The sequence below is a fragment of the Ambystoma mexicanum genome, chromosome 3q (genome assembly GCF_040938575.1).
Source record: "Ambystoma mexicanum isolate Mex_15411 chromosome 3q, UKY_AmexF1_1, whole genome shotgun sequence".
NCBI lineage: Eukaryota > Metazoa > Chordata > Amphibia > Caudata > Ambystomatidae > Ambystoma > Ambystoma mexicanum.
In genome coordinates this window covers 756,625,021-756,648,860 of record NC_090926.1, presented here as the reverse complement: position 1 = coordinate 756,648,860, position 23,840 = coordinate 756,625,021, and the positions used below count along the sequence as shown (strand labels likewise).

The window sequence follows — 23,840 nt, the reverse complement described above, 5'->3', positions numbered from 1 at the left end:
ACAAAAATAAATATACAGAGTGTTTGTCCTTGAGTGGAAGCCACTGATGCGTGTGTGTAATTTTATAAAAGGGATACAAGTCATGCATTTCTGACTGTCCCCAAAGAAGTGCGTCCATGTAGATTTTAAAGGATGCAGCCTGTTGATCCTCGAGTCTGCCTGATGATGGAGTATGTATAAAGGTGATACAGGCAACGCATCTTTCACGGTGTCCGTGTATGTGTGTGTGTTCATGTGTTCAGTGGTGCCCGGAATACTGGCTGCGTATGGTTGAAAGCCCAATGTCATTAGTGTTCAGTTTTCATGCTGTAATATCGAACAGATTCTTTCCTCAAAGCTGTCCACTCACCTGCTGTTTGATTCTGTTGCAGAAATATTTCTCTATGAGTTCTCGGGTGTTGGCCACATTCAGGTTCAACTCATTCTCAAGAGCCTAAAGGAAGAGAAACAGAAGCAATCTCAACAAGAGAATCTCCATATCAGAGAAGATCAACTTTAAATTGCCCAACTCTCCAAATCTGGACCTCTATTACAGTCACAGATATGCTTCTGATAGAATCAACCTGCCTCAGTTTCTCAGTAGAGTCCGCATGCCTCCTATTTGCAGATGTACACTTCACAGGGGAGTTAGTAAAGGTTTATGTACAACTGCATCATGGGTAGAATGAGGTTGTATGAAAATCTCTGCATGCAAATCTCAGTACAAAGTGGCTATTTAAGCAAAGAAAAAATAGTTCTACTCACCGTAATAATTCCTGCCCTCGGCCCACTATGAGGGATTTTAATTTAGACTAGTGTTTTGGAACGCACGTTCCAAAAATATTTCACATGTGAAAGGCACATCAAAAGGCAGAAACCCTCAGAACAGAAGCCTGAGACTGGGTGATTGACCCACTTGAACGCTCTGCCCATATCACTCTCAGAGAAAAAGCACTCTCACTTACCTCCATTTGTAACTTTAGTAACTTTTATTTTCATCTTGTTGCACCCGCAGTCCGTGTGGACTACATTACCCAGATCACCTTGGGTTGTACTTACTGGTAGTCCTGGTGCTTCTGCAGCGGCACTTCTGGGAGAAGCCGGTCTTCGTCAGTCCGCACTGGGCCACAACGGTAAGTCGTTGGCCACTCTCGTCTGGTACTGTGCCCCTGACAAGGTTCCAGTAAGAAACCTTCTTAGTTAGGAGTTCCCCCCCCCCGACTCATTTAGAACTTTCCTCTATTCAGTATAGGCTATCTTGATACCAATAATCTCTTTCTTGCTGCCCAGAAAGCTAGACGACTAACTATTCTGCTCAATTACCTCCATATGAAACTTGACAAGCTGCCTAGTGATGCGTTAGAGCAAACAATGGTACTCCTTGCGAATACCCCTTACGAGAACTTAATCCAGCCTCATGCACTTCAGGGAACCTAGATGACTTGGTTGAATACTCACCCGATGTTGCTCAGGTTCACGATCATGTCCCTCCTGTACGGCTGCATCACTTAAGCACCTTCCCTTCAGTCAAGTCAAGGGAAGAAGTCAAATGTTTTAACAATCCATTGCCTGCACTCCTTAACCCTACGTTGCATTACATTGTGGAAAGCACTGACCCCTTCTGGGTGCCAGAGCCTATCATAAATGTTACGCTCACGAAACCACTGCGCAATCCTTTTTCACAAGTCACATTGTGCCCTGCTTAATACGCATTCCCTCATCAAGCATGCAAAAAACATTTGTGATTATATTTTAGAACAGACCTTGGACCTAATCTGCCTCACAGAGACCTGGGCTAAAGATGCAAGTGGTCTATTGATTGCTTTGGCCACCCCCAAAGGCTATGCCACTACCTGCCAAAACCGGGCCTCTGACCACAGTTTTGGTGTGGTCATTATTGCTAAAAAACACCTGAACCTTTTCCAAGTACCTTGTGAAATCTCAAATTGTGAAATCCTCCATGTTAAAATGACCCTTACAGTCCATACTTGCATAAACTTTGTTCTGGTCTATTGGCCACCTATAGACATGCCAAATTTCAGTGAAGAACCTATTCATATTTTAAATGGTCTACATGGACCAAACTGCTCCACGTTGCTGGCGGAGGACTTTAACCAGTGGCTAAATAATAGCTCAGATAATGAAGCGACAGCCCTTCAAACAGGTCTGAACAACACTGACTACTATGTAATCAATAATGCACTCACTCATGACAAAGGGAATACCCTTGACTGCGTAGTGGCTAGGAACCTATCATTACAGATTGACAGTACACTACCATGCATCTGTTTGGACCATCACTTGATAGTTTTCCAAATTCACCTCCAAACCTGGCCTCCAAAAGGCAAAAACCCAGCTAAAACAGTGAAAAGTCACAACTTTATAAAAGTCACTACCAATGACTTGAAAGATTTCCTGAACTCGATCGTGACTTCCACCTTAGACTCAGACCCCACAGCCATCCTTGTTGATGTCTGTAACCACACACTGGGCACTATGCTGGACAGCTTGGACCCAATCAGAAATAAATTGGCTAGAGACAATGTTACCCACCAGAAATGGTATACTCAAGATCTCAGCTCACTCAAGAAGAACAAAAGGAATGCTGAGGTAATATGGCTGAAATGCCACACAGAAACAAATAAAAGCACCAGGAAAGCTTTAGACAAAATATATAAATTATGCAATCTGCCATGCAAAAAAGAATGTTTACAACAAGCAGATTGAGTAGGTAAATAACAATCCGAAGACATTATTTGAAATCATCAAATCTTAGGAGAAGTTAAGTACTCTATCCACTCCTTTCTCCCTCAATGAACCAAGATTGTCTCAAAACTAAACAAGCCTTCCAGGCAAAAGTAGACTAAGCCTGTTCAAAGATCAAACTTGAATTAACTAAGTATATGACTAATTTAACTCCTATCGCCAATACTGCATCCAAGGAGAAATATGTTGAATTTAGCTTCTCTCCTATTACCATTCCTGACATGATCAGCAGACTATTTACACTACGTCCCTCTCAGTGCCCTGAAAACACAGTTCCACCTAACCTAATTCTTGACCACAAAGATATTTTTGCTCCTTTTCTTGTCAGGTTTGTAAATTCCTCGTTCTCTAGCAGCCAGGTTCCGGAATACATCAAAAGCCACCATTACACCACTGGTAAAAAAAAACGACCTTGATGCCAAAGATCCAATCAACTTAAGGCCTGTTACGAAATGCACCTTTTTGTTAAAAATACTGGATAAAAGACCCACCATTCATTTCCAGTCTTTTGTAGAGTCATCTAACATCCTACACTCTAGACAATCTGGCTTTCGACCTCATTATAGTACTGAAACCGCCCTTTTAGATCTTCAGACTCACATGTTGAATATTACAGATGAGGGCAACACTGAAATGTTCATATTGTTAGATCTTTCTGCAGCATTAGCTCTTCTGGATCATGACCGCCTCCTCATCACCATGAAAGACATTGGGCTATGTAGCCAAACACCATCAAGTGGGTCGAGTCTTTCCTATCTCGCGGTAATTCCAGAGTTTGTTGGGGCGATGCCACCTCCCTACCGACCTCTATCAACTGTGGTGTTCCACAGGGGGCTAGTATATCTTCTTTGCTCTTCAACTGGTACATCAGACCCCTCTGTGACCTCCTGGGGGAGTTGAAAGTGTTTTTCACTAACTACGCTGATGATGCTCAGCTAGTTCTCAAGCTTTAGGGGGACTATGGTCTTGACACCATCAGTGTGCAATCCATCTATAGCCACATTGAAACCTGGATGAATTCCAACTGGATGTGCCTTAACGGGAGCAAGACCGAGTTGATATTTGGCCCTGCTCGTGGCAGACTTAAACTCGGCCCCAGATACCAGTCTTTCTCCATCCATGACTGTTGTATCCTAGTTTCCTACAGAGTTAAAACCTTAGGATTTCACCTTCGATTCCCCCCACTCATGTCAAACAGATTGTAAAAAGCTGCTCCTAACATCTAAGACTTATGGGGAATCTCTGCCCTTTTTTATCGAAGTCCAACTCCTCAGTGGTCGCCCCTGCAACTATTGTGTCTAGATTGGATTATGGTAACGCCCTCCTGATCGGTGCTCACAAAAATCACATCCATGACCTGCACGTTATACAGAACAACTCTGTTTGCAACATTAAGGGGAAGTCCAGGAGTCCAGGAGAGAGCACATCACCCATAGTTGGCAGGACTTACGCTGGCTCCCTATTACTGCGTCCCTACCATTTAATGCAGCAATACTTGTCCATAAATCTTTATACTGCACCTCTCCAACCTACATTAAAAATGTGGTCCATCCCTATGAGCCCCCAAGAAAGCTACAGTCTTCTGCATTAGCAATTGTTAAAAACCCAAACTTCAGGCTTGCGAACGGCCTAGTAAGATCTTTCCCCATTCTTGCAGAAAAATATGGAACTCCCTTCCATTAGACCTGAGACTATTGAAGGAACATCCGTTATTCCGCAGACAACTGAAAGCCGGACTCTTCCACGGAGACTTCCGCTCTTCCATTCGCTGCTCTAAATTCAGCCTGTCCTGTCTTAAATAGTCCCAGAAGACTTCACGGCATTGGCCACTCAGAAGCACCGGCACTGTTGCTAAAGGTGCCGGTGCTTCCATGACAACTCTGCCTACTTAAGCCAATGCGCCCGGCAGGGTCAGGCCTGCCGGGCGCAGAGGTACTGGCAGGCAGACATGTAGTGTGGCGGTCCGGAAACAAGGGTGCCGGTAAGCTTACTGGCACCCTTGTTTCCGGGCTGCCACACTCGTATTGAGGTCCATAGTCTTCAACAATGTGCATGACCTCTTTTTCCCAGGAGCGATCATTGACCAAGTTACACATGATGAGTTTGGACCCGAGATGAACAAATTACTTGGTAATGTTCTTTATGATGGATGTTCCTACCACACATTCCTCATCTATGATATCTATCTTCAACACATCTGCTCTTCAGATACTTTTCCACAGCCAGAGGACGCAGTTGGGTCTGTGTCTGCTCACCCAAAGCGTCCACGTTCCAGACATGACAGCCAACATCGTGGACCATATATAACGAGGCACTGTACCCCCTGATCTTAGTTCCACCCTTTTTCCCTAGCACTCTGACGCTTAGAGACAAGGTGTACTAACAATCCGCCAAGTGGGACAGGTTGGGATGGTGATGAGGAATCTGTGGAAGGACCATTCATCAGAAAGAACATTAGAGAGGTAAGGAATTTTTTCTTCTTATATATTCCTTCCTCCCCCAGATTCCACATATATGATTGACTGCCATAGCAGTAAATTGATATGGAGGAGAGAGGAGAGAAGGGAGTAAGGACACAACCTAAACTAGAAAACTCTGAAGGACCATTCTACCAAAATGAGCATCCTGTCTTGATTAAGAATCCAAGCAGTAATGCTTTGAAAATGCGTACAGAGATGGCCACGTACAAATGGAATGAGCCCCGAGACCTTCACACACATCCTTACCAGCCAGATCGTAGCATTCCGAGATGCAGCGCATGATCCAACTTGACAGGGTCTGTTTGGTCACAGCATGGGTACCAGCATAACCAACAAAAAACTGGTCATCTTTCCTGGGCTCCCTCGTCTGAGAGACGTAGTAGCTCAGGGTCCGCACCAGGTTCAGCTGATGGCATCATTCCTCTGACTTGAGAATGAGGAGGATGAAAAAGGACAGGTAGAAGGATATTTTCAGATAGATGATTAACAGAGACTACCATTCGGAAGGAAGAATGTCCCCACTCTCAACATCACTTTCTGTTTGGAGAAAACCAATTAGGAAGTTTAACGGATAATGCCTGGAGCTCACTGACCCGTCTACCGGAAGCGATGGCGAACAGGGAAAATCCAATTAACGGTGAGCAATCTTAAGGAACAAGAATGTAGGGGATCAAACGGGGCAACCTTAAGAAATGTTAACACTAAATTCTTCTCCCAAGCCAGAACAACAAATTAGCATTGGGGAAACTGGTTAAACAATTCCAGTGTGAATTGAATAACTGTGAGGATAGTGAAGAATGAGCCCTGTCCGAGGTTCTCTTTGAAACTAAAATGGCAGCAAGATGCCTCTTCACAGTGTCATTCTGCAAGCCCGCCCGGGCTAAATAAAGCAGAAAAACCAGAAGTGAGAATGTGGAACAGGTAAAAGCATCCAGACCCCTTTCTCGGCCCACAAGCTGAAAATTTAGCCATCTGCAAGATTAAATGATTCGCTGGCAGGCTTCGTACGTCCAGGACATCCTCCGACAAATCCCACTCCTTATATCTCAACATTTCAGCAGCGAAACATGAAGAATTACGCTGCCAGGTTTTGGATGGAGGACTCGCCTTTCAGATTGGGAGAAAAGATCAGTTTTCCATAGAAGGCGCCATGGAGGGCAGATGGACATATCCAGCAACTCCAGGTATATACAAGGATGTATTAAGCCATTACAATACACACTAAGAAAGTAAAACGTGTAGTCAAATATTATCACAAACTTACTATGAAACAGATCTATACATTCACTTAGAAAGGAAAGAAAGTATAAGACTCAATAACCAGTGAAACACAGGTAAGTACTCATATGCATGAAATTCAGTAAAAGACACTTTAGAGTAACCACAGAACAGTGCCCCTTACACTTAATGAGTCCAACCCTAAGATGGTTTGGGGACTTGTGCCTTAAAGTCATCATCTCCAAAGTTATACTTTTCAGGTAGATTTATTAAGGGATTGGATGATGCCAGTGGTTATGATTCAAAAGTCAAAATGGTGACTAAAGTTCAGGTACGTAAACTTACTTTACCAGGACTCCACCAACCAAAGTCAGAAAAGAGTGCTTTAGGGTTAAGGACTTTACACCAATGCAACTATATGGAGAACATGAGGGGGAATTACCCCATCCTACGCGAATTACAATGGCTTCCACTCCAAGCCAGGATACTGTTCAAGACTTCATATATCATCTACAAAGCAGTCACGAGTAGCACACGAGCATACCTGTCGGCTAGGCTCCACATATCTGGTGGCACACGCTCCTTGCAAAGCAAATCGCCCAGCTGGCTTGAATCACAACTCGCCCGCAAAGAGAGGACCTGCAAACAATACTTTTCTTGTCATGCAGCTACCCTCAGGAACACGATCCCAGTGTTGGTTCCGAATACCCCCACAATTCTCCAGTTATGCAAATCTCTCAAAACAACACATGACCAAATCCCACTCCTTATAGGACTAATTCCAATGAAGGAACAAGTTACTTACCTGTAACTGTTGTTCTCCAGCATGGGTCTGGCATGGATTCACATGCTCATGAATATTCCCCGTCGTCAGGCTGGGAATCGGTAAAGAAAAAACCAGTATCAGTTTCGTTTCTGATCTGTCTTTCGTAGTAGTAACCAATCACTGGTCTCTGCGTCATACTGACCACAGCCAATGACTGCCCTCTACCTAAGCACCGCCTCTGGCAGCCATCTTCAGATTTGGAAGCACGTGAAGTGGCAGTATGACCAAGTGAAGAGCCGCAGAGGGGTAGGCGGGAGGGTTCGCATGTGAATCCATGCCAGACCCATGCTGGAGAACAACAGTTACAGGTAAGTAACTTGTTCCTTCTCCAGCATGGGGTCTGGCATGGATTCACATGCTCATGAATAAAGAATACATAGCAGTACACACATGCACAACCACGGGAGGTGGCAAAGGCTCAACATTAAGCATTACATCAAACTCAACATTAAGCATCTTACCTCCTCACCAGGCTCACCTCAGGCGAACAGGTTGCGCAGCACTGCTTGGCCGACCCTGGACTCCTCCCTGGAATCCCGATCGACGCAGTAGAATTTCGTGAAGGTGTGCGTCGACCTCCACGTAGCAGCCCTGCATATGTCCAGCAGGGGCACACCAGAAAAGAACGCTGTGGTAGCTGCGATCGCTCTGGTGGAATGGGCTCTCGGACGGCCAGGCAGAGGTCGGTTTGCCAACCGATGACAGTACATGATACAGCCGGAGAGCCATCTGGAAATGGAAGCCTTCGAGAGAGCCTTCCCCTGATTGACAGGTCCAAAGTTCACCAAAAGGTCTTCCGAAAACACTTCGTGCGGTCCACGTAGAACTTCAGCGCTCTAGCCACATCCAGCGAGTGCAAAGTCCTCTCAGCCGGCGACGAAGGCGACGGGAAGAATACAGGCAACACCAAGGGTTCGTTGAGGTGGAAGTCCGACGGTACCTTGGGCATGAAGGAGGGGTGCGTCCTGAGCACTACCCTCGTGTCGTGAAAAGTCAAGTACGGGGCCTTGCAGGAAAGGGCCTGGATCTCTCCCACCCGTCGTGCGGAGGTGATGGCCACAAGAAACGCTGTTTTCCACGACAGAAACTTCAACGGGGCCGAGTGCAGAGGCTCGAACGGAGGTCCCATGAGCTTGGTCAGCACCATGTTGAGCTCCCACGCCGGGGCCGGAGCCTTCACCGGCGGGAACGATCTGAACAGTCCCTTCATGAACTCTTTCACCACACGATGAGACCACAAGGACGTCCGCCCCGTGGTTCTGGTGTATCGGGAGATCGCAGCAAGATGAATCTTGATGGACGCGTGTGCCAGTCCAGCTTTGGCCAGCGTCAGCAGGTACGGCAGTACTTGGGGAGCCGTAATCCGTAGAGGGTTAATCTTCTGTGCGTGGCACCAGACAGAGAACCTCTTCCATTTGTGTCCGTAGCATTTAAGAGTCGAGGACGCCCTGGCCTTTGCAAGAACCTCTCTGCAGTCGGCCGGTATGTCGTATCCTCCAAACTCTAGCGCTGCAGGAGCCAGGCCTGCAAGTTCAGCGATTTCGGGTCGTGGTGGAGGATGGCGCCTCCTTCCCGGGAGAGCAGATCCGCGTCCACCGGCAGCTTGATTGGCGGGGACGCTGACAAGTCCAGAAGGTCCGGGAACCATATCTGCCTCGGCCACGCAGGTGCGACGAGGATCATCCTGCACCGTGACCTCTTGAGCTGGTTGACGAGCCGGATTAGCAGTGGCAGAGGAGGGAACGGGTAGAGGAACAGGCCCTCCCAGGGGAACGAGAAAGCATCGCCCATGCTCCTCGCCTGGGGAAACCTGCTGGCAAACCTCCGGCACTTGGAGTTCGTCGCCGTCGCGAACAGGTCGATCTGGGGTGTGCCCCACCGTCGGAAGAGGCGATCCACTAGATCCTGCCGTAGTTCCCACTAGTGGCACGAGCGCAGCTCCCTGCTGAGTGAGTCGGCGATGGTGTTTTTTATCCCTGCCAGATGAAACGGCACCAGAAACATCCCTTGGGCGACTGCCCAATGCCACAGGTCCTGCGCCTCCTTGGACAGTGCTGGGGACCTGGTTCCGCCCTGTTTCCTGATGTAAAACATGGTGGTGGTGTTGTCGGTGAAGATCCTCACCACCTTGCCCTTGAGGGATGGAAGGAAGGACCTGAGGGCCCAAAATACTGCACGGAGCTCCAGGACGTTGATATGTAGGGATTTCTCCGTCGGGAGCCAAAGGCCTCTTGCGTGCAGATTTTCGGTGTGCGCTCCCCACCCTTCCAGGGAGGCATCCGTGGTCACTGTCTCCTGGTGGGCTGGGGTCTGGAAGTCCATGCCCGCCGTCAGATGCGCGCGGGTGCCCCACCACCGGATCGCTCGTCGGAAACTCTTGTCGAGTGTGATCCTTTCCTCGAAGCTGCCCGTCGTTTGGATCCAGCGCGCGTCCAGGAACTCCTGCAACGGGCGCATCCGGAGCCTGCACATGGGAATGAGGTAGATGCAGGAAGACATCATTCCGAGGAGGGACTTGATGGACCTCACCTTGGCCGCGTCGGCCACCAACATCCGCTGCACCTTGCCCAGGATGGTCCTGGTCCTCTCCTCCGACGGGGAGGCCAGAAGGGACACTGTGTCGAGCCTCGCTCCCAGAAACAGAGCGTCTTGCGCGGGCACCAGGTGGGATTTGGCGTAGTTCACGGAGAATCCCAGGTCCGTGAGAAGTTGGACGGTCCTTGCCGTGTGAACCACGGCGAGCTCCCTTGTCTTGGCTCGGATGAGCCAGTCGTCCAGGTAGGGGTAGATGTGGATCCCTTCGCGGCGCAGCTGAGCCGCCACCGGTGCGAGGCACTTGGTGAACACCCTGGGTGCCGACCGTAGACCGAAGGGAAGGGCTTTGAACTGGTAATGGCGCCCTTGGACCACAAACCTGAGGAATTTTCGGTGCCCCTTCAAGATGGGAATGTGGAAGTAGGCATCCTCCAAATCCAACGACGACAGGAAGTCTCCTTCCTCCAGCTGGCCCAGGACGTGCTGGAGGGTGACCATCCGGAACTTTTGCGCCTTGATGAACTTGTTCAGACGTCGCAGGTCCAGGATGGGGCGCCATCCCCCGTCTTCTTCTTCACGAGGAAGTATCTCGAGTAGATTCCGGAGCCCCGAAGCCTCTTTGGGACGAGTTCGATGGCGCCCTTCTTGAGCATCGCCTTCACCTCCAGGAGAAGTTGAGGGACGTGAAGTTCTTTCCTGGCCACGGGGGGGACGCGCGGACACTTTCTCTGAAACTCGAGCGCGTGGCCCCGGGCCAAGGCGTCCAGCACCCAACGGTCGGTGGAGATGGACTCCCACACGCTGACGAAGCTCGCCAGCCGGTCTCCCACCGGGGTGCTTCGGTGGGGGCCCGACCCCACGGTCGGTTCAATCCTGCTTCGACGAGGCCTTCCCGCCTTGCCCTTGGCGACGACGGCGGGGTCCGCCAGATTTGCCTCGTCACCTGTAGGCCTCCTGAGACGACGAGCGGGCCGCTTGACGGTAGGAGGAGAAACCGCCTCGGGAACCTTTGGAGGCGCCCTTGCCTCCGCTGCTCCGAAAGGGCGTCCGTCGTTGTTGTAGAACTCCAAGGGCCCGGGCCGTCTCGGTGTCCGCTTTAATGGCCTGAAGGGAATCGTCCACTGTTTTCCCAAACAGGTTGTTCCCATCGAAGGGCATGTCCAGGACTCTGGTCTGAACGTCTTGACGGAAGTCCGTAGCCTTGAGCCATCCACGCCGCCTAAGGCAAACGCTGTTGCCCAACTGGCGGAACCCAGTGTCGGCGATGTCCGTCGCAACGGTAATGGCGTGGTCCGAAGCCACCTCACCTTCCTGCAGGATCTCCAGGGCCTCCGCCCTCTTGTCGTCCGGCAAGAAGTCCAGCAGGGGAGCCAGTTTGTACCAGAGCTCCCTGTCGTATCGGGCCACGATAGCCAAGGCGTTGGCAGCTTTAATCGTCGTCGCTGCAGACGAGATGACTCTGCGTCCCATAGCGTCCAATTTCTTTCCCTCGCCGTCCGGTGGGGAAGTCGAAGTGGAGGCCGCACCCCCCCCCCGCTTTTTTCCTGGCCGCCGCGGAGACGACGGAGTCCGGGGTAGGCTGCGCCCGAAGGCACAGGGGGGCCGTGTCCGGGACCCGGTACTTTTTCTCGTACCGGTCTCTTCTAGCTGGCGTCGTGGATGGGTTCTTGAGGAGGGTGCGGCCCTCATCCCAAATGTCATCCAATAGAGGCACCGCGAGGACCGTCTTCCTCTTGGCCTCGCGCCGCTGATAAAGGAAACCTTCCTTCTTCTTCTCCTCAGGGCAGAGTTGGAAAAGCTCGGATGCCCTGGCGATCATGGAGTGGAACGATCCAATCTCGTCGGGCGGAGAAGCCCTGGTGGGAGGCGACGACGGTAAATCCTTGTCGTATATCTTGTCGTCCGTACCTGTCGCTGCCGTGTCAGTCCCCGTATCACCTACTCGGGTGGACGGGGAGGAGGGCTGGAAGGGGCGCGACGGCTGAAAAGGAGGAGGAGGGTGGATCCTTCTTTTCTTGGCAGGGGGAACTCCAGAAGGTCCCGGTTCTGGGTCCCCCGACGGGAGAGGTTCCGTCGGCAACGGTAGTCTCGTCCTTATCTCTGAGCATAAGGACTGTATAGCCAACAAAATGGCCGCCGAGCTGTCCCATGGCGCTGGCCGAGGGGAATCCGACGGGCGATCAGGGGCCCCGTCGGTACCCTCGACGATGTCGTCGTCACCTGCGTCGGGATCCATCCCGACGGGCCGGTCTTCTTCCACGCTGAGGCCGTGGCTTAAGACTTCGACCAGCTCCTCCTCCGAGGTTGAGGCCGAATCTACGACGACGCCCTGCCCCCCCTTTTTCTTCCCCACGGGGGATTTCACGGGGGTCCTATCGATGGGCACAAAAGAGGACTCCCTCCGCGGTGGCAGGGAGACTCTGAGCCCCGAGGTCGCCACCACTGGCGTAGCCTCCACAGGCTGAGCCAGGGCCGCCGCGACAGACTCGATAGAGGGCTTGGCCGGATGGATTAAGGCCTTCACCACCTTAGGTGCGCTCACCGCCTTATCCTTGAGGGGGGGGGCAGTGCCTCGCTCCCCCTCCCTCTTCGAGCTCGACCGGGGCCTCTCCAGGAGCCTCACCGGGTGCTCGGCCTTCCTCTTACCCGACCCAGAGCGTTGGCTCGTGGTTGATGGTGCCGGGGAGGGTGCGCCCAGCCTGGCGCCCGTAGAGCCCGACCGTTCAGCGCTCCCGGTGCCAGCGGACTCGCGGTGCTTGGCCTTATGTTGGACCCCCGTCGCCGGGGCGTCCTCAAAGGTCTTAGAAGACCGCTCGGATTTCTTCCTCTTCTTCTCGCCGGAGGGGCTCTTCCCTTCCAGCCAGTTGGCGAGACGTTGATGGCGGTCCTTCATGGTCCGCTCCGACATGTTGCCGCAAAACGCACAGTCCTTCTCCACGTGCGTCTTGTCCTCATGCAAACAGTAGAGACAAAAGGAGTGTTCGTCCTCCTTAAAGACGTTCTGGAGCTGGCATCCAGGGCAGATCCTGAACAGCTTTCCGGGCGTCGAGCTTCCCTTCTCCTGGGCCATGTCCGGGCCTGAGAAACTTCTGGAGTCCTCCAAAAGCGTAGCTCGACGAATCTTCACCCTTGAGGGGCGCAGACGAATCCGACACGGGTACCCGTTGATCGGATGGAGAGTCGGTGGAGCTTGAGGCTCTTTTGACCGAAAAAACGAAGTTTTTTGAGAAAAAACGTGAAAAAATAGCACTAACGCTCGAGAGCAATAGCACGAGGATCCCAACACATGAACGTGCGGTAAAAATCTGAAGATGGCTGCCAGAGGCGGTGCTTAGGTAGAGGGCAGTCATTGGCTGTGGTCAGTATGACGCAGAGACCAGTGATTGGTTACTACTACGAAAGACAGATCAGAAACGAAACTGATACTGGTTTTTTCTTTACCGAGGATTCCCAGCCTGACGACGGGGAATATTCATGAGCATGTGAATCCATGCCAGACCCCATGCTGGAGAACGCAAATACCAATGCACAGACCTCACAGTACATTGCTACTGCTAAAAAGATGGCATCCCAAATGCTGGCTACCCATACTCGGTACATCACTCTGCTGCTCTGGAGCTAGGTGTGCACTTTAAACAATAAAATAAAATAAAAAGGGGAAATGAACAGTTATGTTAACTTATCCCCCTGACTTCAATTTTTCTCTGAGACCACTGCTGCGGTTGTGCAATCGGTTGGGGACAAAGTCATGTCTGCTTGGTCCGGTTGAGCAAGGCCTGCAGATGTAACTTTTGAATGCAGGGTTTCGTTTTGGTTGGTTGCGGTGCTTAGGTAATAGTTCCAGACTACTTCTAGCTGAAAAGGTCCACCAATTGTAAGGATCTGCACCATTCAAACTGACAGTGGCTATCTAATCATGTAAAGTGGCTATCTAATCATGTACAGATATTCAGGCACCGGCATGTGTTCTGAGACCAGACAGTCCTAGCCCCACATCCAGGCTCACACACAAACCATCTCTTTCCCCAGGAAAGTGCTTTCCATATATGGCAATTCTAGTCCAGAGAGGGCAGGGAGAAGACCAAAGAAAAATATGGCTCAAGGACAAGCAAAAACCTCATGGCATGGGCACATTATGGTTCTAGCCATCTTTAGTAGCCATTTGCAGTAATTGCAAAAGTGCACAAGTAAAAAGTACAAAATACAGTAAAGAAATATCTGCTGCCACAAGCTCATCCCTAGGCACATGTTACCAAAATTCCACTGCATATTGATGAGGATACAAAGTATCCTAACCACACCTGACTTTATGGTGATAAGTGGAAGTGTAACAATGCAAGAAATTCATTAGGAGAGACATAGGGCCTCATTACGAGTCCGGCGGTAACCGTGCTGGAAAAACCGGCAGGCTACCGCCGGACACGTATTACCATTTGTTAGACCGAAACCTGTGCAGTTCCCTCTGGGACCACTGCAAAAGATTTAAGACTACAGGTGTTGGCAGTAAACCCACTTGGTAGCAGTCTGCACCGCACAGATTCACTGTGGTAGCTGTGGCTGAGCAGTCAGACTTCCCTCAAGAAGAGTTAGGCAGTATACAGAGGATACATAATAGGTACAGAGGTACAATAGCACAAACAAACACTGACCAGAGCTAGGTGTAAAAGTATAAACTTATTTATTAAAGGTACACTCATAAATTACACTAGCACATTAGAAAAGGTAAGAAAGTCAAACACAGTTACTATTACTCCTATGTACATCCCCAATCGTTTGTTGGACAATTCTAAGTTAACACCACTTATTTCCAACCAGAGGTGAGCGCTTAACGTTAGATGGTACTCCAACAAGTATTACCAAAAGGGAGGGAAAAGGCAGAAATAAAGAGAGCAGTAAGGTAAAACACTTTTCACATAAGGTTAGCAAAGACAGTCAATGGTGGAACAAGGGGAATTAGTTCGGGGCCCGCGTTAGAGGGAGCCAGGCGAAAATGTGCCCAAGATCACACAATGTCACAAGTCTTTGCAGGTGAGTAGAAAACGGTTTTACTATGGTTCTGAAAAGTTTAGTTAGGGTGTCCCAGACCTACCCAGGCTCGAGAGCCGAGGGCTAAATCTACCCCATACAATCGGTGGCAAGGGAGGCCGGGCGGAACACAGTACCTTTAAAAGTGGAAAGATTCCTCCAGCGGTGGTAGTCGTTCCTGGTAGTGGGTGCAAGTCGCGGTGTCGTCCCGAGGAAGAGGTGATCTCGACGGGGAGGAAGGCTGCAGGTCGTTTCACTACCAGGGATGAGGCCAGCCGTGGAGTTCTCCGGTCACAAAGGATTTTTACCCCTCTTTCGCGGTTGAGGTAAAAAGTGGTATCCCGGTTGCCGGGGTGCTCGGCACAGGCAAGGCAGCCACGAGATGCTTCGGGACGGCGAAAAGAAGGCAGCAACTGGTTGTCCCCACCAGTTAAGGGAAGAAGACTCTCCGGCGGGAGATCTCCTCTGTCGTCGGGAAAAGTGGTGAGACGATTCTGCAGGGCTTCACCGGAGGTGTCGTCTTGGCAGGTCGGCTCGGCTTCTCCCTCTTCGGCTTCTTAGGTCCTGTGGCGACTTCTGAAGGACCAGTCCCAAAAACCCTGCTTTTATGCAGCAAACCCCCATTCATACAGCCTAGCTGTCACTCAAACATGCTAAGTGGTGAGCGGGGTGGCTCACCACTTGGGCCAATCACACTAGAGTGCGACCTGAGTTGGCAAGGCAACTCGGTCCAGGGTGCCTAAACCCCCTCCCACACCCCCTGTGGTACCCAGATAGAATGGCACCAATTCGGAGGGCTTCTGTGCAGAAGCCCGCCAAAAAGTGGAACAAAGGCTCGACTCGGGTTCAGGGTTACTGAAGTGAACCTAGACGCCATTTTGGCGGCGAGTTCTGGCCAAAGATCCCAACCGGTGAATTTATATTAAATAACTAAACCGGCGGTATCTTTAACATTGCACCAAAAAGTGGTGCATCAAAAACCAATGGGAAATCCCAATGGGAAATATTCCGGTGGAATATTTCCGTGGTATCCACTGCCACCAGCCAGAACTCGGCGAGGGGGGACGGGACAGTACCCCCTCGACAACAGACCCAGGGGCAATCTAATTTCCCCTACCAGTACTTCCACAGTAAGATGGTTTGTACTGGTTAAGTTCCTAAGTTAAGACTAGTAAAGTCAATGGTAACTTTACAGACCCAGGGAGACAGTAGTCAGTCCCAGGGTGTGGAGTCTATGTTTGGGGGTCTCTAGGACACCCCTGTGCTACTGCACTGAGGGTGCTGTGTAACACGCATTCAAAAACCAATGATGGCCTATGGGGAAAATTACCCCCTAGCCCATAAGCACATAGCAAGTCACAGAGAACACTCTCAAGTCATGTCCAAGAGTGAGGGTAAAAGAGTCTCACTCTTGGCAGGAGAAAACAATAAACCCCACAAAATCCAGCAAAGCTGCTGGGGGACTCACTAGGTTAGGAAATTCAGTCTAAACAGAGAATTCTTCCTAACACCATTCCACCCCTGTGATTCCCGGAATCACCGGGGCATTACGACCCAGGAGACCCGGGAATTCGGAGGCGGAATTCTGAAAATCCCCATTCCCATGGAGTCCCATAGGACTCCATGGGTATGGGGACAATGGAAACACTGTTTCCGTCTATGACGGAGCCGGTGTTTCCATTTGCGCTTGCAGGCGGGTGGCGTTACTCCCGCCAGGTCAGACCTGGTGGGAGTGACACCTCCCGCCTGCAGGATTCTGAATCAGCCGGTCCGGAAAGAACGGTGGCAGCGTTTTTACCACCACAGTTCTTTCTGGACCGGCAGGGTCGTAATGAGGCCCATAGGGTCTCAACACAAGGTTTCCGGTATCCTGGCGGTATTACTGCCAGGATAACGGCAACACTTACCGCCACTTGATCTGGTAGAATTACAGCCAGATTACAAGGGGCTGTAATTCCGGTAAATCCCCATTCCAGTCCCTCAGGACTCCATGGGGGATTTGCTGGTATTACTGGTGTCGAATCCCCCCATGATACTAGTAATATTGTCTATTTTTGCCGTAGGGTGACAGAATAACTTCCATCTTTTAGCTGAAGGTAATTCCACCCACTCCACCGGCAAACTGGCACTTTGCCGGAGCAGTAACATGGCTGTATGCATTAATACTGGAGCGTTATTCCCGCACTAGAAAAGTTACAATGAGGCCCTATATTCTCTCAGTACTGGTAGTCCTATGGACTGATCAGTTTCCCCTCAAGAATGAGTAAAAAGACAAGGGAACAAAAGCAGAAGGCTTTACCTTCCCCCAAAAGTCAGGTTAGGGTTCAAAGCAAGAAAAAAAGAAAGTGTGTCTATGGGAGGGAAGCAACAAAAAGAAAATGTTTCTTAACAATAAGCGCTACAACATTTTCAAGGAAATATCTGTGATTAGTGTTAGTCAGGGCCAGGGTTGTTGAAAAAATATCCCTTTCAGTAGATTGTCTCTCTGGGACCACCAATCTAGAGCCCCAGGCACCTTTGCTGAGACCAAAAGAAGGTCTGAGGTACTTCCCTGAATCCACTAACAACTGAGTAGCCACTGTAGTGACTTGTGGGCCTCCGCTACTACAAGAATGTAGAAGGCTTAAGGCCCAGCAAACGCACGAAGGCAGACGCCGGAACCCTCTTCTGTGAATGGTGGACATGGACCATCTTGTAGATGTTCATCACTCGATCCTCGGGCAGGAAGGTACTGCCCAGTTGCCCAAGACTCCCCGATAAAACAGAGGGACGAGGGAGCTGGAAATCTGAGACTTCTTGAAGTTCAGGGAGAAGCCCACATTGCGCAACAGGCTGCATTTGGCACTCGTGTACCGATGCCTGGCCTAGGGAGCAAACTAGGACAAGCCGGTAATCCAGACAGATAAAACATGATTGCTAAAACATGAATGCCTTCTCTTTTGAGGCAAGCCACAATCACTGCCAGCAGCTTGTTGAAGACCCTGAGTGCTGAAGACAGACCGAATGGCAAGACATTGAATTGGTAGTGGCAATGTCCCACTGTGAAGCTCAAGTACTTCCAATGCTTTCGGTGGATGGGCACATGCAAGTAGGCATCCTGTAGATCTAGCCAGACTAGCCAGTCCTGTAGGTTTAGGGCTTGAAGGACCTGAGCCAGGTAGCCATCTAGAACGTATCTTTGCCCAGGTACAGGTTCAGGGGCCTCAGATCTAGTATGGGGCCTAAGCACCCTCCTTCTTGGGCATCAGAAAATAGGTTGAGTACCAGCCCTTGCCTCATTCAGAGTGGGCCAGTGAATTTTTGACACCCTATGCTAGAAGCTGACAAATATCCTATAAAAAGCAGGAACGTGTTTATTGGATGGGAGATGGTTTGGAGGGAATACAGTATCCCTGGTGAACGACCTGTGAGGCCCAGGAGTTGGACATGGTAAGATCCCATTCCTTGTTGAACCAAGAAAGCCTGCCTCCCACAGTAGATGGGTGGTGGAGTGGGCCTGAGGAGGGCATGGTGGAGGCTCACAAGCCTCCTCTTGGAGCACCTCTGCCCCACCCCTGGTAGGACGATGCTGCATCTAATTGCTAGAGGAAGCTTGTCCTCTGCCCCTGTGGGCATGAGAAGTGAAGGGGCGAAAACGCCTACCCTTGCCTGTGGGGCTGTGGCCTGTTGGTGTTGAACGGCTAGGACTGGAGATTTTGCAGACACCTTGGAGGACTGAAATGTCTGGAGTGGTTTGTTCGCTTTAGCCCCAAACAAATTGTTGGCATCAAACGGATGTCCGGGAGTTTAACTTGGACATCTGGGTGTGAACCCCGAGGTCCTCAGCCAGGAGTAACTCCTCAACACCGTTCCCATGGCAATCATACGAGCCACACAGTCGTCCGTATCCAGGCATGACTGAAGTATTTGTCGGGACATCTTCTTGCTATTCTTGATTAGGGCTTCAAAGTCCACCCTCATATCTCCCACGGGAAGGTGCTTTGCAGCTCCCAAGACAGCAGATCAAAGTCTGAAGGAGAATTTGGCCAAGGCACAGGAGGAGTTGATGGCCCTCAGGTCAAACCTGCGTGAGCCAAAAACCTTCCTTCCCCAGGCATAATACATCCTACTCTCTCTGCACGGGTGTAATGAAGGGAATGATGTTGAATTCAATCTCGGTGTGGTGGCCTGAAGTACCAGGCTCTCAGAGAGTCGAGGGAAGACAGGAAAGATGGATCAGAAGGAGACGTCCAATGTTTCTTTGCCAAATCCCAGTCCACATTTGACACAGCAGCTGGCTTCAACCATAATTCAAGGACCGAGGAGCCTTGACTGCTGGTTTAAAGGCCATTAGGGTCTCCCCCATGGACCATCATCCAGAATGTCCACCAGTTCAAATTGCACCTTAGGGTCTGAAGCGGTTGCCAGCTCTAGTGTGTGAACCACCTTAGCCATCAGGTGTTGAAAAGAAGCCTGAGGTTTCCTGTGGTAGTTGCAGTGAGGATGTCCAACTTTGGAGCATTAATACTGACAACTTGCACTTGCAAGTCAGCAGTAAGATTCATCAAGTCTCCCTCCTCCCCATAAAATACCTCAGGGAAGTCCCTAACTTCTCTGGGGCATAAGGGTTGAATCCCAAAGGAGACTGGATCATCCTCCTCATCGTAAATTACTTCCATATGAGACATAAACCCCATAGTCAGCGGGGCACACAGCAAAGGACGTTTTGCATCTGATGGTGTCCCGAGCGAGGAGCTGTAGCTGGATCCCTAATGTCGGAAGACGAGCAGTGCGGTGTAGAGGCGGGTCCTCGTCTGTTGAAGCCATCGCTGAAACCGGAGGCGTACGGTCCTGGGCTTAAGTTGGGTCTCTGTCGGCTCATCTGAGCACAGTGGACCCCAATGGCGCTGAGGCCAAAGCCGATGAGGCCTTGGCGAAGACATCGAGTATCTTGAGCCGAAAGTCCCCGAGGGGGCAGCTGGCAGTCTCAGTACAGGAAGAGGTTTCTCCTTAGAGATCTCACTCGAGGGTGCCTTCATGCCTGATGGTCTGGGCGTGATTGGAGCCATATCGATCTGCAGCATTTGAGTTTTAGAATCCTCCTACTCCTCCCTAGATGCACCCTTCACAGGGTATGACTTACACCTTTTGTCCGATGAGTCAGAAACGCTGCTGCATTTTTTCTTGTGCAACAAAGACGATGAGGAGTGGTGATATTCGCTATGGGAGTGCAAACACTGTAGATTTCTTATGGCGATGTCCCTATCAATGTTCCTCGGGAGTCGGCCCTTCAGTATTGTCCTCTGATGACCTTGTCTGACACCAACACACCTCACACAGGTAGAGTGTGGGTCCATGAGGGGCCTTTTGGAGTTGCAGTCCTTGCAGCGTTTAAACCCGGACGACTTAAGCCCCGACATACTGACTCTGTATCAAATAAATCTAAAACAAGGGTTTTCCGACTAGCGTGCAAAAAAAATAACTGAGGTATAAGGGTGTAGTGCATCCTTTAATACGATGCCCAACATCACGTCCGATCGAGGAATGGATCGAGGAATGGAGCGGCTGTATATAAGGGAGTCATCGACAACAACATTGAGTGCCACTACGCCCCCTGTTGAAAACATTTCCAAGCATCTGACGCTGGATAGCTATCTATCAAGATGAGCAATCTGTGGGAGCAGAATCCATAGAAAGAACATTACTGGTAAGTAATTTCTCCTTTTGAAGCAAGACAGATGAATGACAGTCTGAATTAATTCTTCCCACTTCATCTTGATATTGGATTTTGACCATGCAAAACGTATTCAAATGAGAGCATATCTTTCTTTCTAATGGATTTGCTCCTCCCACGGATTTCTCATCTATGATAACCATCTCCCAGCGCAGCTGCTCTTTGGAAACATTTCTGCTGCCAGGGGAGTGGCATTACACCACTTGTCGAAACATTTTCTGAGCAGCTGACGCTGGATAGCTATCAAGGGTACCTCAAAGGGTACCAGTCATGTGGCTGCATGCAGGGCCTACCTGTATGCACACACACTGTGTTCCACAGCTTTCTCCCAACTTTCCCCCACCCCTTGGATGAATCTTCCAAACCCACCATTCTTTTCTGGGTGATATAAGGAGGGTTGTGGTGCGCCACCCCCATACCATCTAGAAAACTCTCTACAACCTTTGATGAACCCCATTGTCTGTCAGAAACCTGCAGGGAACACCCTCTCTGGAAAACCATATCCAAGAATTCAACCACTGCCTTCGAGTCAGCATCCCTCCACACCTGGGTCTCTACCCACTTTCAGAAGAGACAGATTAGAACCAGAATATACTTCTTGCCACCATCAAGTGGACCTCATATATCCATCGTCACAAACTCCCATGGTAAGGTCGGAAATTCCAGCGGCTTTAACGGCTGTATCCTTTTCCTAAACATCTTATCAGCATCACGGCACATATTGCATTCAATGACCATTTTCAACATCTTGGCACATGCCAGGCTACCAATAGTCACACCAAAGCCAACTTTGACCTTGGTCATGCTTAGACATCCCTCATTATAGGCTTCAAATATTTCTTTTCTTACAACCGAAGCAGGTGCTACTTTACCTCCCTTGCAGAGGAAACCATCCTCAATGCTCAATTAATCCTTTACCTGACTGAATGTTTAAATCCCAGACAATCCATTTGCCTGTCACATCCTGACTCTACTCTAATGACAATGGCCCTCATTACGACCCTTGCGGAAATCGACTGACTGGAGCGCCACAGCGTAAATAGCGTTTCCGCCATTGCACGAAGGAGCAAAGTGCGGCCCATTCCGACCCATCGGGCACGAGCACCACGCCACGGCGGAAGTGCAAAGTCCGCGATGGCGGAAATGACCCCAAAACGGCCCACACCGCCGCCGTACGGCGCCCTAGGTGCAATACCGCCACCCCTCTCAGCGGTCACCGCAGTGTGCGCCTACCGGAAAGTACGGTGACCGGAAATATACGGAAACGGAAGTTAAAACATGGGCCCGGAACGGGAAACATCCCGGCGTACACCTATAAAACCACTAAAACCACACAACCACTAAAATCACCACCCTGAAACACACCCCAACCCGTCAACCACCCTAGCGAAACCAAGAAAAATGGGAAAAGTAGCGAAGAAAGCGTGCGACCGGAAGCGGCAGGTCCACTTCTCCCGTGAGGAACTCACCGTGCTAACAGAGACCCTCCAGGAGAATGCTGCCGTCGTCTTCTCCACGCAAATGACCAGGACGGCACTTGCAAACAAGAAGGCCATATGGGCTCTGGTGGCACAGCGGGTAAGTGCGGTGGGGACCGCACCCCACAGCAATGCCGCAAGCGATGGGACGACCTGCGGATACGCGTCCGCAGCATACTCTCAGCCAACCGCAACATCGCCACAGCCACCGGGGGAGGTCCTGAATCACCCATCAAGTTGACCCCCTGGGAAGAAATCTGTGCCTCCACCATCGGAATGGAGAGCATAGAGGGAGTCGGAGGGATGGAGAAAGGAGTGCAGACATCCGAAGAATCAGGTAGGTGGACCAGACAAAACAATGCCAAATCCACACAGTCCATCCATGTGAAGTACCATGCGTCCACATAGTGCAACAGAAACACATGTCCAGGAGAACGTCCACACACATCGGCCTGATAGCGCACGTTAAAACCCACAATAAATACATAAATAATTAAAAACCCCTAAAACACGCACTACACGTGCAGCAGGCACACCCTAACTGCAGGCTGCCAAACAACTGCACCCTCACTCCACACACAAATCAAAGCACCTCCAAGGCCCCGACCCAAATCACCCTCAGGTACCACCCCAATGCATGTGATACAATGCCATTCCAATTCCCACAGACCCATCAATAACCCTCGCCCTCCTTTACTCCACCACAGGGTCCGATCCAAACGACGAGCCACAGGACACCCCTACCAGCACACCTGCAAAGAGGGCCAAGACCAACGGCCAGAGACCATCCACCTCAGCTGCACGCATCAAGACACGGCAGCAGCACAAATCAGGTGGCAGCACAGAGGAGGGAACATCAACAGGCACCCCAGCAGCCAGCATGCCCACAACACCACCACCACAGGTCCCCCCAATGGATGCCACAGAAGGCACTGCCTCAGGTGGCAGCAGCACCATAGGCGACACCCCATTGATGGCAGCATGCTCCGACACAGAAAACGGGGATGCCGAAGTCAGATCCATCCATGACCTGTCCCAATCCCCCTGTCTGTCCCATCCCGTACAACATGAGGATACCACGCAGGGGCACCCACAAGACGACGACTGGCCATCCTCCCCAAGCCCTGTGGCAAGGCAACATGAGGTCAACAGCCCCTCTGCGACACCCCCGCAAATGGCCATGGCCCAGCAGAGGCAACAGTCCCTCGACCAGTTGATCGAACAACAGCAGCAACTGGCCACACTCCTCAAGGACCATGCCGATGAATGTGGGGGCACCAAGGCAGACATAGAAACATCAACTGAGACACTTAGGGCAGAAATGGAGAGAGGCACAGAGACGCTAAGGGCACAAATTGAGAGAAGCACCGAGAGCCTGAGGGGGGAACTGCATGCGACGTCCAAAGACGTATGTGCCGAACTTGCCGCAGTGCGCCGTGTGCTCACTGAGCTCTCGCAAACCCTTAGGGACATGCATGGACGTGAGCAGGCAGACACATCATCCGTTGCAAGTTCCGTCCAGGGCAGCCCCCAACGTAGATCTGGAAGGAACCTGCGCTCCACAGGCAGGGGTGCCCCTGATACCCGCAGAGGGGGCTTGCAATAGCGACAGCCCACTGACAATGAGCATCTTTGGACACTGGTGTTCGGGTGGGAGGTAGGAGGGTGGAGGGGGTGTGTTGGGCTCACTTGGGTGGCGGGTCGATAGGGTGTTCAACATTATATCACATATGCCATAAACAGTGCACGATCAACCAATGAGATGTGTGGACATTGATCTTTGTGTACTAGGCCATCATAGGCGTACAGTCCATATTGTG

At 50.6% G+C, this 23,840-nt stretch overlaps 1 protein-coding gene across 2 annotated transcripts in view; it reads right to left on the bottom strand.

Moving 5' to 3' along the window:
- Nucleotides 1–23,840, bottom strand: part of UNC13D (unc-13 homolog D) — a 2,023,528-nt gene that overhangs the window by 345,851 nt on the left and 1,653,837 nt on the right. For both annotated transcript variants that reach the window (XM_069654742.1, XM_069654741.1), the window contains exon 29: nucleotides 350–433. In XM_069654742.1, coding sequence (XP_069510843.1) covers nucleotides 350–433 — 84 coding nt within the window. The remainder of the gene's footprint in view (nucleotides 1–349; nucleotides 434–23,840) is intronic.